The sequence below is a fragment of the Triturus cristatus genome, chromosome 1_1, assembly GCF_964204655.1.
Source record: "Triturus cristatus chromosome 1_1, aTriCri1.1, whole genome shotgun sequence".
NCBI lineage: Eukaryota > Metazoa > Chordata > Amphibia > Caudata > Salamandridae > Triturus > Triturus cristatus.
The window spans coordinates 40,329,177-40,345,517 of record NC_140579.1 but is presented as its reverse complement, the minus strand read 5'-3'; the positions used below and the strand labels follow the sequence as shown (position 1 = coordinate 40,345,517).

The window sequence follows — 16,341 nt, the reverse complement described above, 5'->3', positions numbered from 1 at the left end:
CAATGGGAAAACGTGGCATTTCAGGAGAGTTGCTCCGGGCCAAAGACAGGGTAGGGTGGAAGTGAAGTCGGGTGATGCTCTGCTTGGTTACTAATGAATGACAATGAATTTATAAACCATCAAGGAGAGGGCAGGTCTCAGGAAACAACTGAAATTCTGAGAAGTGGAAATGGTTCAATAGGAAGACTACATGGTGAAAAAGAGGTGAGGATGAGGAGGCCTCCATGTGATTTAGGAGACTATGTTTGTAGTTAGGGTGTGTTGGAGGTTGCTTTTAAGGGGTGTGCTGTGTTGAGGTTGCTGTAATTGATTTGTGTTCTGTATTCATCAGCTGGACCTCCATGTCCAGTATGTGTCTGATGTTGTGTTTGCTGGTTTGGATTTTTCTTGATCTTATAAGTTTTTCCTAGGTGAGGGAGCTGTGTTATAATATACATAGGCAGGCAGCTTCAGCCGGGCTGAAGCTGTTGGTTCCTTTAGGATATGCTCACATTCTATGGTGACACATATCAGTGCCATTATTTGATCCAGGCAGTTCAGTTGCTAGCTGTGCCTGGCATGACTGTGGTATGGGATTTTATCTCTGATACAATAAACTCCTTTCGAGACGATCCAGTGTGAGAGCTCTTAATTTGATTACCACACTTAACACACTTTCATCTTTAGTTTTCCTATGGAATATGTGTATATATAGATTCACTGAAAAAACCATAGGTTTCACACATGTTATAGTTAGTGGAAATTTTACTGATAAAAAACCAATGAAATTGCCCCGTTATAGTTAGTGCTGGCAACTATAACTCACGCGACCGCAATCCTCTGCTGATGCTAATACTGTATTTAGACACTTATTTGCCCATGTCTTCTTCCATACATTTTTAGCTATACATATATTACAAATATTTTTTTTTATAAAGACACATATGTCATCAGCAGAAGATTGCGGTCGCGTGAGTTATAGTTGCCAGCACTAACTATAACGGGGCAATTTCATTGGTTTTTTATCAGTAAAATTTCCGCTAACTATAACATGTGTGAAACCTATGGTTTTTTCAGTGAATTTGCAAGGTTTTTTAAATGCTAATTCCTAACTATAACGTGTGTGAAACCTATGGTTTTTTCAGTGAATTTGTACGGTTTTTTAAATGCTAAGTTACTTTACGCCATTCGAGGTGTGCGCGCCCACTTAACGCAGTTCGTTCCGTGCACGGTTTTTATCAACTTTAATAAGCCCTGGACATTTGGTAGCCGTCGGCCACCAAAAGCACAGGGGGTGGGGTCAATGTGGATAGTGTTTTTTTTATTTCGATTTTATAATTTCATGTTGCCAAAATTTAGTTTTTTTTTATCTATTAATAAGCCCTGTACATTTGGTGGCGTGCGGCCACCAAAAGCACACGGGGGTGGGGTAAGTGTGGATAGTGTTTTTTTTTTAATATTTTTTTACCGTACGCTTACGGTTGGCGTACGGTAAGCGTACTCGGCGAAATTGCCGAAAAAAAAAAAAATACGTTTTTGCTCTTGGGGGATGTTTGGGGACTGCCTCAACATGACTATGTGGGAGGGAGTTGTCAAAACAGCCCCGTAACATGTTTTTGGGCATCATGTTTGATAAATAACACTCAGTGCGAGAGACAAAATGGCGGACGCCGCTTCCTGGTTTCGGCCGATTCGAATGTTTACTAAGATCTAAGAGCCAATCAGAATCGCGCACGCCACCGTACGCGTACGGTAAGCGTACGGTAAGCGTACCGTAAGCAGGCTCAGATATATATATTGATTTAAAGGCTATTTTCTCAGAATCTACTGAACAGATTTACACCAAACCTACAAAAGGCACTTCCTTGACCTAGGGACTACCTCTCTGCCAAATTTCTAGTAATTCTGTTCAGCCGTTCGGGCTGTAGCTCGTTCTAAAGGTCCTATGGAAAAATGCATGGGAAAAACGCGTTTTGGGACCCCCCTTTTATCTCAGCCCCCGCTTGACGAATCCCCCCGAGACTTTCAGGGTAGGAGCGGAGCGTAGCGCCCCACCTATTTTGAGAAATTCGCGAGGATTCATCGACCGGCGCCAAAGTTATTCAAAATAGAATGTTGCGGATTTCCTATGGAAAAGGGGTCCTAACTATAACTACCTACTGGCGACCGCCAGTAGGTAATACCAGTGTACACTTACCCTGAGTTTACACCACATAGCAACACATATACACCCAAGCTTACACTAAACTCACACATATACAATCTGAGCTTATACCACACACCCCTCATCTTACACTACACACACACACACACACTCTTCATCTTACAACACACACAGACCTTCCGTTTACACCACACACATAACCAGCCTCTGCTTACACTACGCACACACCCTCAGTTTACACCACATACATACACACCTTCATCTTGCACTACACACACACACAAATGCACCTCAGCTTACACCATACCCGCACACACCCACCCAGCTTGCACCACACACACACACACACACACCTTTTGTAAATACTACTGCCAAGGAATAGAACCTCCTACCCCCCACTCCCCCCCGCATCAGGAACAGTTCAAATCTCTTCATGTTTAGAAAGGCACTAAAAACATGGCTGTTTACTAAGTAAAGTAAGGAAACCACCGCTCTAGTAACACTTCTGAGAAGTCGCACCCATCATTGGGAGTTCTGTTCTATTTTCACTGAGCTAGAGCCTTGACACCTCTGGGTAAATATTCACGCTTTCCAAAAATGTATAACATAACACACCCTCAGCTTACCCACCCCCCCACACATTTATATACACCCTGAGCTTACCTGAAGCAGGCATCAGCGGGGGAAATGTTGTGGTAGGCAGTTTGTCACAGGATTTGCTATCTGATCCAAGTGAGAAGCCAGGGTGACACTCGCACTTGTAGCTGCCTACCGTATTCACACAGCGATGAGCACAGAACGTCACACGTGCCCGGCACTCGTCCACATCTGAAAGACCAGAATAGAGACCATCAGAAACACACACATGTGAGAGGGTAGAGGTGGACAAGAGGGAGAGAGAGAGAGAGAGACAGAGACTGAGACTGAGAGAGAGAGAGAGAGCAAGGCTGCCATAAGTAATGGGCAGCTGAGAATCTTTACCTTGGACCCCACGCTCTTAAGGGCCCTGTGCTCATGATTCAAAATTAATTTCCATCATGAATTATAAAAAGCATCCCTGATCTGCCAGTGCATGAGGCATTCCGCCGGGTGGCACGAGAAGAGCCTGGTGCATTGAGAATGGGTAGTAGGGGAATATTAGGGGGAAGTATAGAAAAAGGGGATGATTGCAAATGTTGTTCTTATGATTTTGTTGTTCTACTCACCAACATGGCAGTACTTCCCTCCCCACCCTGGGCGGCACTCGCACACGTTGGGTCTGGCGCAGAGTCCTCCATTTTGGCATGGTTTGCGGCACACCGCTGCATGAGAACACCAAAAGACAAGCACACGTTACACTGCTACCCCAAACAAGGCGAAGCGGGAGACATCTGTTAATGTTAGGACAGGGAGGATGAAGTGCTGGACAGCTGCGTACACAGATGTTTCAAGAAATGTTTGTGGGGCTAGGAATTAAGTATTGCATTCTGGGAGAGAGAAAGTACCCCGGAAATTGAGGTATATTTGGGATAGAGGGGGAATCTATTTCCATTTGCTCAAACCCCACCTCCTAGGCTCCTCCCCACATCAGGTGGGGGGGGAGGGGGAGGACACAGGAGGGTGCAGGCATGGGTATGCAGTGCTACAAAGCTGCTGGTCAACTGTGTCCCTGTGAGAGACAAGGGCAGCCCCATACTTTCATATTGATTTACTTTTGTGATTTTATCTTGCGTGGACACGGCCCAGGGCATCAGGGTGCTTTATTAAAGAACTGTTACAAAACAATCAGATCAAGAACACATTAGGTATTCAACTTCCCTGACAGGTGGTGCAGGGGTAAACTTTGAGATGTCACATCAGTCAAATTAAAGCATACATTGGAGAGCAAGTGTAAGTAGAAGAATTGAACCCAAGTGTCTTTCGAAGAGAAATTTAAGATCTATTTTGAAGTTAGCATGGTACATGGTCAAGTGGAGGGTCGAAGAGAGGGAGTTCCAAGTATTGGTATTGCTTCTGGAGAATGATTGATTCATGAACCTGTGGTAAATAATTTAATTACCGGAACTGAATTTGATACGGAAAAATAATAAAATAGCTCAGTAAATTAAGAGGCAGAATCCGTGGTATAAGAGGTTTCGGAATGGGCTTTATTCCAATGGACAATTCGAATTGTTGACCTCAAGTTCCATCACCACGGGGGTTCAGGAAGTGAAGTACATACATTATTGACAAGTAATCATTTTTATAGAATAGACATTACAATAAAACCAATGCAAGAGGCGTAACAATTGATAGCAAAGATAAAATCCTACATGCGTAACAAAAGGGGGCGTAATTGGGCGTAACAAAGAAACGTCATTGGTTGTGATGTCACAAATGGGTGGATCTATGAAATAATTTCGCAATGTCAGCAGAAATACTTGGCAGAGATGCGCGCGCAGCAGCATGACGTGTGATTGACGTGCAACTAGGGGGTGAAGGGGACTTGACATTTAGCTCTACATGTGGAGACAAGAAGTCTGGGGGGTCAAGTCAACCTAATCCCAAATCATATCTAACATCCTATGTTTAAAGAACTATGTTATCCACAAAGGAAGGACTCTTGGACAAAATCTATTCTATACTGACTGTGTGTGCGTGCACAAGCGTCTAAGTGTCTACATGAGATGCAAGGGGCAGAAATCTTCCTTAGTGACAGGGCTATGAATTACTTGCATGAAGACAGAGGAACCAGGCCCTTTGCTCAGTAGCTGAAAGAAATGTTTACTTAAACTACTAGACAGGAATGCATCGGCTGAGGAACAAAGCAGATAACTTCGAAGGTGAAATACAGTTTTTGGCAGGCAGGCAGACCAGCCGAGGCAGGCACCGTTAGCCGCACAGGGAGTAGGACAAAGTTCATGGATACAGATGCGAGCTCAAGCTGAAGCTGTCAGAGGCAGAAAGCAGGGAAAGGCTTGATGGCAGAATCAGGGCCTACTCACCTGAACTGCAAAATGGAGTAACTGAGCCATATAAAGTCGGTGGCCTTTTGTACTTAGGAATCGAATATCCAGCCCATTCATGGCGGATCTGAAAGAGGACATGTTGACGGTGGACGCACATGTATTTGCGTCTTCATAACTGGAACTGGAGGGGACATACATGTACTTGTAGCATGTACATGAAACCGTTGGGGTCCAAGATAGGGGACATAACTGATCATAAAAATCTATATTTCCACATTCCCTCCTTGTCCCCTACTTGCCCTTCAAGAGATATCAATCTTCATTAATCCATTGATCTGTTCATATAGCATCATTTGTTCTTCTTTCTTCTTTCGGGATCTTGAATGAAAACCTTGATGTAGAATACACGATGTGGCACACAGACCACAAATCGCTGGTCCACATTGCAGGCATAAACAGCAACTGAATAGTATAAGTAGGCCAATACCTAGGAAGGATAGAACTCTCCATCCCCAGGCTGATAACACGCTCCAAAACCACCCGGACCAAGTCCAAGTGCCTGGATTCTGGTGTATCTGGCTCACAATCTTATGAAGGCGGGTTATAGCTTTATATGCAGATGGCGAATTTTCTGGTATGAATACGCAGCAGCTTGATCCGATGACCCTACAAGCTCCGCCCCTATCGGCCAAGATGACGTCAAGGACAAGACGATTTTGAAGAACAACAATCCTCATCGCAGACTGTTCCTCTGTCAAGTTGCCTAGGGCGGCAATAGTTTCATTCACTACGGCTTCAAGAGTCCTAGTTAATCTACGTATTAGCTTACTATTGGTAACTGTACCTATATAGGGAAAGAGGCCTTTATTAAAATCTACATACTTTTCCCATGCCGTCTCAGTGTAATCGACAATTGGGAGATCTCTCCGTTCTCTATTGTGTACTAAATGAATATTTCTATGGTAATCAGGAGGAGCTAGGAAAACAGGTGGCAAAAGGAATGCAATGTAACAGGTACCATCCCAATCTAGAGGCAGACGCATATATGCAGTCTGACCACATATGAAGTAGGAATGGCGAGAAGCTCTAAATGAAGACTTGCCTTGATCACTGAATTCTATTACAGTAGTGCATCTACTATGGCCCATATGTATGGAACCATTCTTTCTTACACACAATTCACCCTTAGCTGGGAACACTGACATGGCAGGCAAAATTGGTGCAGCTTCGGATTCAACATTCAGGATCATGAGATTAAGTGTAAAATTACCTAATCCATATACTTCATTTTCTAGATCAGTTCCTGTTCTTTTGGGACGACCCTCCTTGTCAGGGTAGCAGACTTTGAGTAAAACTAGGTTCAGGTTTCCCCATACCCAATTGTCTTGATAAACTGCTGTGTTTGAATCTAAGGAATTGATTAAGCTAAACCATGCTCCACAGGAGCCATTATGTGTAAACGGATAGGGAAAGAGGGGCAGAACTCCCTTATAATTCTGATAGGGAGGGAGTCGACCACATATCCAACAATTGGTAGCATTACTAGTCTGATGGGAATGATGTAACATACTAATGAAAGTGTTATTGCGCAGCGCAAATCTGTAGGACAACTCATGCGGGGGTAGTTCACTAAAAGAATGTTCAGCAGTAACATTATAGACATGTTTAGAAATAGGATGATATATGTGCAACAATATACTTGCAGTGATTATTATAAGACTCAAGAAAAACAAAATTAATAACGTCACTATACAATGACTACACAGTGATTTACAGTACGCATGTCGTTTCAACATTTTTCGGGTTTTTCCTCTATTCAGGTCTAAGGGATACATGTCAGAGACAAATTCAACCGCTTCACCTTGGAGAGGACTTAAACAATCAAATTGTCTGACTTATTAGACCTCAGTTTTAATTTATATAGTTCCTGGTTACTTGATTCAACCAAAGGGAGCTTTGAGTCAATGGGTGAAGACACACGAGGTGTGGTATTTACATCCGATGGTAGTCCATGAAATTTCTTGATATGACTTGAATGCACCCAGCCTTTTCTGCCCTCGATCTTCACGGCTGTCCTTGTGGTAAGCAAAACTAGTTGTGGCGACTTCCACCTAGGATCCAGCTGGGTCTTTCGGTCAAAATTCCTCACCAGCACTAGGTCCCCAGGAACTACGTCATGGGGTTTCACCTCAGTGTTGTCGGGAAAGGCTGCTGCTACCTGTGAACGACAAGATTGTAGTGCAGACATCAAGGAAGCCAGGTAATCTGTCAGCATATTACAGTCAACATCAGTTATTTTACGGGGTATAGGCGTCCCCCACATATTCGGTGGTCTGCCAAAGATCACCTCATAAGGGGATAGCCCTGTTCGAGAGTGTGCTACCATTCTCATGTAAAAGAGTGCAACTGGTAAAGCTACTACCCAATCGACACCTTTCTCTCTACATATTTTGGACAATCTGATTTTCAAAGTTTGATTGTGTCGTTCCACGAGACCTGCTGCCTCGGGGTGTCGGACACAATGAAACTTCCACTGATATCCTAGCAAAAGTGAAACATGTTTCATCAGTTCGGATGAGAACGGCTGGCCGTTATCTGAATAGACAACACGTGGTAAACCGTACCGTGGGAAGAACTCTCGAACTAGCTGCTTGGCAGTAGTCGGGGCAGTGTAATCTGAGACTGGGTACGCTTCGGTCCAACGGGAAAGAGCGCAGACAACTACGAGAACATATTTGAATCCTCGACATCGTTCCATCTGGATATAATCCATCTGGAGGACTTCAAAAGGGTGATCAGGAGGCTGAAATCCACCCTGTTCTACGGGGATGCTTTTACCTGGGTTAAACTGACAACATATCATACAGGTACGGACTTTTTGCTTAGCTGCTGCTCGTAAATGTTTCTTGAACCAAATGTGTTGAATGCTGTCTAGCATAGCTTTCTCTCCTAGATGCGCTGGACTGTGTATTGTATTTATGATAGCTTGGACCATAGAGTCAGGAAGAAACCATACAGATTTCTCCTTCGTCATCCATCCCTGGTCTGTTTGGATCCCTCCTAATTCAGTCCATTTCTTTATTTCGTCTGGTGTAGCATGTGTCTGTATGTCAATTACGTCAAGAGCGGGATCCTTAACCGTCATACAATGTGTTGGTGTCGAAACTATTGTCTTTGTCATGTCGGATGTGCGAGTTTGAGCAGTCTGTTTAGCTGTTCTGTCAGCTAAATCATTGCCTTGAGAAATGATATCAGTAACTTTCGTATGAGCTTTGCATTTCATAATCGATATTGCAGTGGGTAAATGTATTGCGTCTAACAGAGCATGAATGAGGGGTCCGTGCTGAATGTGGGCACCGTGAGAAGTTAAATAACCTCTCTCTCGCCACAGCACGCCGAAGTCATGTACAACTCCAAATGCATAACGTGAATCTGTGTATATGTTGACTTTCTTATTTGTGGCTTGGATACAGGCTTGTGTCAGAGCAGTAAGCTCTGCTGCTTGAGCTGACAAGGTATTTATACAGTTTGTTTCAATGACTTCAGTATCTGTTGTGACTGCATACGCGGCCACTAAGTCTCCTGTACTTGTTCTCATACATGAACCGTCTACATACAACGTCAGGTCTGGATCTAACAATGGGACATCTGTCAAATCTTGTCTGGGTTTCGTCGTTATTGTAATAACTTCAATACAATCATGAGCTAGTGGGTCTGTTCCGATTACAGGTAAAAGTGTGGCAGGATTCAATGTATTACAGCGTCTGATTTCTATATGTGGCTGAAACAATGTTAATTCGTACCCTGTAAGTCTTGCTATGGTCAAGTGTTGTGTTTGCGTTCGGTTCACAAGAACCTCTACTGCATGTGGTACTTGTACTGTCAATGGATGTCCTAACACTATGGCATCGCTTTGTCTGATTGCTAAGGCTGTTGCTGCCACTGATTTCAGGCACGCAGGCAAAGCCTGAGCTACGGGATCTAATGTACTAGAGAAATAGGCACATGGTTTGCGTGATCCTGCTTGCTCCTGAGTAAGTACTGACAAGGCAGTACCTTCGCGTTCTGTAACAAAGAGTGTAAAATGTTTCCTGTAACATGGTGTTGCTAAAACAGGTGCTTGACATAGAGCTTTCTTTAAGCTTTCAAAAGCTAGTGTGTGTTCCTGAGTCCAAGGGAGGACAGTCGATGTGGCCGCCTCCTGTGTTGTCAACTGAATGAGTAGTTTTGCTAAAAATGCATATTGAGGGATCCACTGCCTACAATATGAAGTGAGGCCTATAAAAGCCCGCACCTCCTTTTGTGTCTTGGGTATTGGCATGTTAGCAATTAACTGAATGCGGTCGGGTGTAAGCTGCCTTCCCTCCTTGGACAGCGAGTGTCCAAGATAAACAACTCGCTGGACACAGAATTGCAGCTTAGAAGGGGACACCTTGTGCCCCTTTTCGGCTAGAAATTGTAAAACCGTCAGTGATGCTTTTTCACATTCAGGTTCGCTTCGGGCGGTGATCAGCAGATCATCGACATATTGAAGCAGTGCAGTGTTGACTGGCATGTGTATACTGTCAAGTTCTCGTTTCAGTGCTTGGCTATAGATGCTGGGGCTTTCTGTAAATCCTTGAGGTGCGCGTGTGAATTTAAAACTTCGTCCATTTAAACTAAATCCGAACAAGTATTGGCTCTCCGGATCTATTGGGACGCTGAAAAAGGCATTCTTGAGATCAATTACAGTAAAGAACGTTGCTTGTGAATCAATGGCTGTCAGTAATGACGAGATATCGGGGACCACAGGGAATTGTGGCACAATGCATTTGTTTAATTCGCGCAGATCAATAACCAATCGATATACTGGCGGGGCCTTTGGATCAGTTCGTTTAAGAATCGGAATTATCGGGGAATTACATACATTGGAGTCGGTTTCCACAACCACTCCTTGGGCAATAAGCTCGTCAATGATTTGCAGTAAGGCCACTACAGCATCTGGTGGTAACTTGTATTGTCGCATTCGTGGTAGTACCACTCCTGTCTTTAGTGTAACTCGATATGGTGTAATGTTCATGCAACCAACATCAGTAGGGCCTTGTGCCCATAAATGTGTGGGTAAAGTCTGCAGTCGGTGATCCATGTCTCGAGATACATAGTGACCTTTGAAATCACGTAAAAACAATCTTACTCCTTCCGGAGAACAACATATTATTGCTCCTAGAGCTTTCAATGTCTTTATACCTAACAAGTTTTCTGGACATGATTTAGTAAGCAATAAATCTGTAGTTCGTGTCAAGGGTCCAATCGTAAGTGGAAGAGGCTGTGATACTTCATTAACAATAGGTTTTCCTGAAAAACCAAGGGAAATATTCTGTGAGCCTGAGAGGGGTGCCTCTGGAACTTCACTACGTTTTATGGTCGTACGACTTGCCCCTGTATCAAGCAAAAATTTTCTATCTTGGCCTAATAATTCACTGTGCACATAAGGTCCTTCTTGGTCTACAGGGACCTCGATAAGGGGTAAGTCAACTTCCCTCTCTAGGCTGGTTCATGCGTATCGTTGATACTCAGGATATTCATACTGTGCTGTCTGATACATTTGTCGTGTCGTGGTTTGTGTGGCAGCAACAGGCAGCGCTGGTGCAGCTGGCACAAACTGTATAGACTGTTGCGGAGCTGGCATGGACTGTTGCGGAGCTTACATGGACTGTGTATGCTGCAGAGCTCCTTGTTCATTCTGATCCTGTCTGAGTGGCCGTGGTCTTTCCTTTGCAAGACCTACGGCGATATTACGTTTCAGGACTGGACAATCGTGTACGTAATGACCTGGCTGTTTACAATAATTGCATGTCCCTTTTACAGGAACTGCTGAATCTCCGGAATGTGTCACACCCTTTTTGTGACCGTCAGTTGGAACTGTCTGGGAGACTAGCATTTTCATTTTCGTGTCTTTCATACGTCTTTGTTCATGTTCTTGTTCCTCTCTAATTCTATTGTGATGGTACTGTAACATTTGTAACATTTGTGATGGGGTGTTACCTTGCCAGGTACTCTCGAATTTCAATACTCTATTCTTTACTTGGGGCAAGGAATTCTCAACTAATTTTGTCACAAACAGATGTGGATATGATTCACTACTTGCTTTTATGCCACTATTTATACCAAAACATTTTTCGAATCGGGCATAGAAATCACTGGTGTCTTCATCTTGTTTTTGTTTACAGGCTGAGATTGCACCCCAATCTTCCTTTTTCGTAGTTAATAAACGTGGCAGTACCTGTACTAGTAAACCTGGTAGTGCTTTAGTTTTCTCCCCAAGCCCTGCTCCTGCAGTTCGGGCCTTTTCTTCTGTTTCTAATGCTGTCCAGTCTATCTTTTGGTCTCCCACTTCCCACTCTTTTTCCTTAAGTTTTTCATAAATGCCAGCAGGCATTAGTACCTTTAATATTGTCATAATGTCGGGATAGGTATACTCTCCCATGAGTAACATGTCTTTAATTTCTCGGTGAAAACCCGCTGGGTCTTTGTCATGACTTGGTACCACTTTCTTCATTTCTAACAATTCTATTTTAGATATGGGCGTATATACAAATACACGTTTAAACTCATTGTCCTCGCCTTTTATTGGGTGTACTTCTCGCAAGGGATTCTGTCTATCCATGTAATACGGCGTTCTTTCCTTGATGGGCAGTGAGACATGTTCTGGGCATACAAAAAGAATGTACTGCTTTCTGGATTCTAGTATTTCTCTAATTAACTTAGTACCTGAACCTCTCCATCTATTCGTGAGTAATTCAGTTAATATATCCGGTAAGGGACCAGGATCGGAATGTTGGTTCTTATATAATATAAGAAGTTGTTGAATCATATAAATTCCAGCTAAACGCTGTTCATCTGGGCTGAGGTTCAAAAACGTGTGTGCTACTGTATCATCACCATATTTTCCGGGACTGTCAATCCAGTGAACGGCTGACCTGGCTAATTCTTGTTCATCCATAGAATCGAGTAGGTGATAACCCCTTCGTTCTCGGAGTAATTTGTCAGCGGCTTGGAACGAATGTTCGGGAGACCTCATATTTATTATAGGTGTTGGATAAGTCCTGTTATTATCTGGACATATCGGACGTATTGGATCAGTGAAACATCTAGTATTATTACAAGATCTTCCTCTACCTACATAGGCTATAGTTTCTGACTGTCTTGCGGGTAATTCTAATTCTCCCCCTTCGTTTTGCTCAAACTCGTCTACCTCCAATCTCTCTTCATGTATTCGTTCTATTTCTTTTCGGATCTTTCGGCACATGGCTACTATACATGCTTGCCTATCATGTTTCCCCTCTGATATATTCTGGCTCCATCTCGTAAGAATTTGCATTACTTCCGGGTTTACCCCCAGTCGGTCTTGATTTCTGATCACACAATTTATGAGGAAACGTAACAATTCCCCCTGTATCTCCACTTTCTGGTATTCCATAGCTCTGTTAATACATTCAGAATCTCGCCCTGTTTGGACAAAATGATATATGTTATCTAGATGCATAGTCATTCCTGGTAGCTTCCCTAAATACATCGCAGCTCGTCTGATACGTAATGATGCCAGGACCATTTCGTCCTCCTTGCCGGGCACAGGGTCATATCTACAATCTACTAGAAGTTCCTTAAGCGTGCGGGTATTTATAAGTTTGGGCGTACGTGGATGTGCTGATTCTTGAAAGGTAAGCTTATTTATTCTGGGTGGCGTAGAAAAATCGTTGATAGCACCTCCGGTAGCCCCATCTGGAGTACTGGGCGCGAAAGGATTCGTTGATCGTGATACAGCAACTATAGGTGTGGGCACAGCTGTAGAAACGGCTGTGGGAACAGATATAGAAACAGATGTGCTTGCCGGAACTTGTGTCGGAGTTTGTTGTTGCAAAGGTACAGACACATGGTCTTGACGTTGAACCCCCCCAGCAGACGGTCTATGTGGTGCGGGGTTAGCATACTCGGGAGCTGCGTCATCTAAATATGAGGAAAGAAAAACATCTTCTGCGGTTCTGGGATGCCCCTTTGGATGTGCTTTTATCGGAAACAATGGGGGTGGCAAGTCTTTTGGTATCTCCGGAGTAGCCTTAGGTAATCCTTCGGCCAGAAGGGGATACATACCATTCATAAGGGCATTTCTTTGTCTATCTACTTGTTCTGATTTTACTCGTGTACCCTCTTCAATCAATAGATTTTCTCGGACTTTATTTGAATTTTCCTTACTTTTCTCTTCCTGTCTTAGTGCTTTTTCTGTACGTCTATGGGATTCTTTACGCCATAACTCAACGGCGTCTTTCTGTGACTGTCTAGCTTTCCTTTTCCATAACTCTTCCTCTACTTTCATGATGCACTCTGCATCCCAGGTCCCAGCTGCGGGCCACCTCTGACTTTCTGGTAATTCCTTGGTGTAGTCCACCCATAAATCAAGAAATAATATGGCGTCTAAGCCATGTTTGTGATACATGAAGTGCCCTGGAGTGTCCCTAGGAGGAATAGGAACAGCTTCTTCGAGTACCCCTTTTCTGGTTGTGATCTGTCTTAATTTCGAAAAGAGCGGCATATTGACAACTGATCTGATACTTAATCTTGAACACACTTAATACAAAAAGCACAATAATGAACAGTCATTCATACCACAATATGCAGGACGTATTGACACATTTGACATTTAGCATTTAAAATGAACAACAATGATGATAGTCTAAGAAACTAGTCACTAAGCATAATTCTCGGCAATAACTAGATGCTTCTGAATACTTGATATACTGCTAAACAGTACAGATACACTGCTGAAACAGTGCAGACCGGATTTGTGTACCCAAACCCGTCTTGACCGGCACAACCTATGTGCACGTCAGAACGCCTCCCCAGCAATGGTACTCACCGGGTAGCTCGGAACGGAAGGCCTCGGAACGGAACTGAACTGAACTGGACCGGACTGGACTCGACTCGAAAACTTCGGAACTTCGGAACCTCGGAACGTCGGAACTTCGGAACTTGGTGGGCCTCTGTATACCTCGGATCTTGCTCTCTCAGCTAGGCTCTGGTCGGGATACTTCGCACTTCTCACCGCCTGGTCTGGGTGTTGATCGCAGCCTCAGTCGCCCCCGCTTGACCGGAGGGAGATACAGGAAATCCTGCTGGTACGCGTTGTTGTCCGTCCAGCTGTGGCAGGAGACCGGGCCTGCAACGCACCACCGGCGCGTGAGATGAGAAAGTGTCCCTGTTCGGGCGCCAATCATGTGGTAAATAATTTAATTACCGGAACTGAATTTGATACGGAAAAATAATAAAATAGCTCAGTAAATTAAGAGGCAGAATCCGTGGTATAAGAGGTTTCGGAATGGGCTTTATTCCAATGGACAATTCGAATTGTTGACCTCAAGTTCCATCACCACGGGGGTTCAGGAAGTGAAGTACATACATTATTGACAAGTAATCATTTTTATAGAATAGACATTACAATAAAACCAATGCAAGAGGCGTAACAATTGATAGCAAAGATAAAATCCTACATGCGTAACAAAAGGGGGCGTAATTGGGCGTAACAAAGAAACGTCATTGGTTGTGATGTCACAAATGGGTGGATCTATGAAATAATTTCGCAATGTCAGCAGAAATACTTGGCAGAGATGCGCGCGCAGCAGCATGACGTGTGATTGACGTGCAACTAGGGGGTGAAGGGGACTTGACATTTAGCTCTACATGTGGAGACAAGAAGTCTGGGGGGTCAAGTCAACCTAATCCCAAATCATATCTAACATCCTATGTTTAAAGAACTATGTTATCCACAAAGGAAGGACTCTTTGACAAAATCTATTCTATACTGACTGTGTGTGCGTGCACAAGCGTCTAAGTGTCTACATGAGATGCAAGGGGCAGAAATCTTCCTTAGTGACAGGGCTATGAATTACTTGCATGAAGACAGAGGAACCAGGCCCTTTGCTAAGTAGCTGAAAGAAATGTTTACTTAAACTACTAGACAGGAATGCATCGGCTGAGGAACAAAGCAGATAACTTCGAAGGTGAAATACAGTTTTTGGCAGGCAGGCAGACCAGCCGAGGCAGGCACCGTTAGCCGCACAGGGAGTAGGACAAAGTTCATGGATACAGATGCGAGCTCAAGCTGAAGCTGTCAGAGGCAGAAAGCAGGGAAAGGCTTGATGGCAGAATCAGGGCCTACTCGCCTGAACTGGAAAATGGAGTAACTGAGCCATATAAAGTCGGTGGCCTTTTGTACTTAGGAATCGAATATCCAGCCCATTCATGGCGGATCTGAAAGAGGACATGTTGACGGTGGACGCACATGTATTTGCGTCTTCATAACTGGAACTGGAGGGGACATACATGTACTTGTAGCATGTACATGAAACCGTTGGGGTCCAAGATAGGGGACATAACTGATCATAAAAATCTATATTTCCACAAACCGCTCTAGATTGAAGGTGGGAGGCTCAAGGAGAAGCCATTGTGTGTTTTTTACCCCATTTTGGCACCCAAACGTTTCAGTTTCTCAGTTAGGTACACGGGCGAAGATGAGGGCAGTGCTTTGTGAGTGGTGCGAGCAGTTTTAAATCGGGCTCTCGCCTCTATAAGAAGCCACAGGAGGGTTAGCAGGATAGGAGTGATGACGCCAAATTTCTTGTGACCAATCACAAAGTGATCTGCAGGATGTAGAATTACTCTGAGTGGACCAAGGGGATCTTTGTCTGAAATGGTGTTGCATCACATGACTGACTCTACTCCAGCCCCACCGTTCTTTCTGAGGCACTATAGTGAGATCACCCCGTTTTTCTACAGCCCTTCTGCCTCAGCTTCCCTTATCCTTTAATGTTGTTTGTTGTTAGACCTGACAACCTTGGGAGGATCTTCCCCCAACTATTTCCCCTGCCTCCAACCATTTTCTGTACCCATTTTTGCTTGCTGTAGGACTCTGTGCACTTTACCGCTGCTAATTTGTGCTAAAGTGCTTCTGCTCTCTCCCCTAAAACATGGTAACATTGGACTGTGCCCAATTGGCATATTTAATTTACTTATAAGTCCCTAGTAACATGCACTGAAGGTGCCCATGGCCTGTAACTTAAATGCTACTAGTATGCCCGCTGCACTGATTGTATCACCCACGTAAGTAGCCCCCTAACCATATCTCCGGCGAGGCCTACTTCCCTCCAAGACTAGCATTCGGAATTCCCTCCGTATTTCTAAGTGGTAATTCCAGATCCCAGGGGAGTAGCTGTATCATGGTTGATATGGGTGGAATAG

At 44.0% G+C, this 16,341-nt stretch overlaps 1 protein-coding gene across 2 annotated transcripts in view; it reads right to left on the bottom strand.

The window, feature by feature from the left end:
* LOC146869297 (epidermal growth factor-like protein 8) overlaps window positions 1-16,341 on the bottom strand; it is a 96,159-nt gene that overhangs the window by 15,713 nt on the left and 64,105 nt on the right. For both annotated transcript variants that reach the window (XM_085647062.1, XM_085647069.1), the window contains 2 exons: window positions 3,349-3,444; window positions 2,807-2,971 (listed from right to left, as the gene is read on the bottom strand). In XM_085647062.1, coding sequence (XP_085503188.1) covers window positions 2,807-2,971; window positions 3,349-3,444 — 261 coding nt within the window. The remainder of the gene's footprint in view (window positions 1-2,806; window positions 2,972-3,348; window positions 3,445-16,341) is intronic.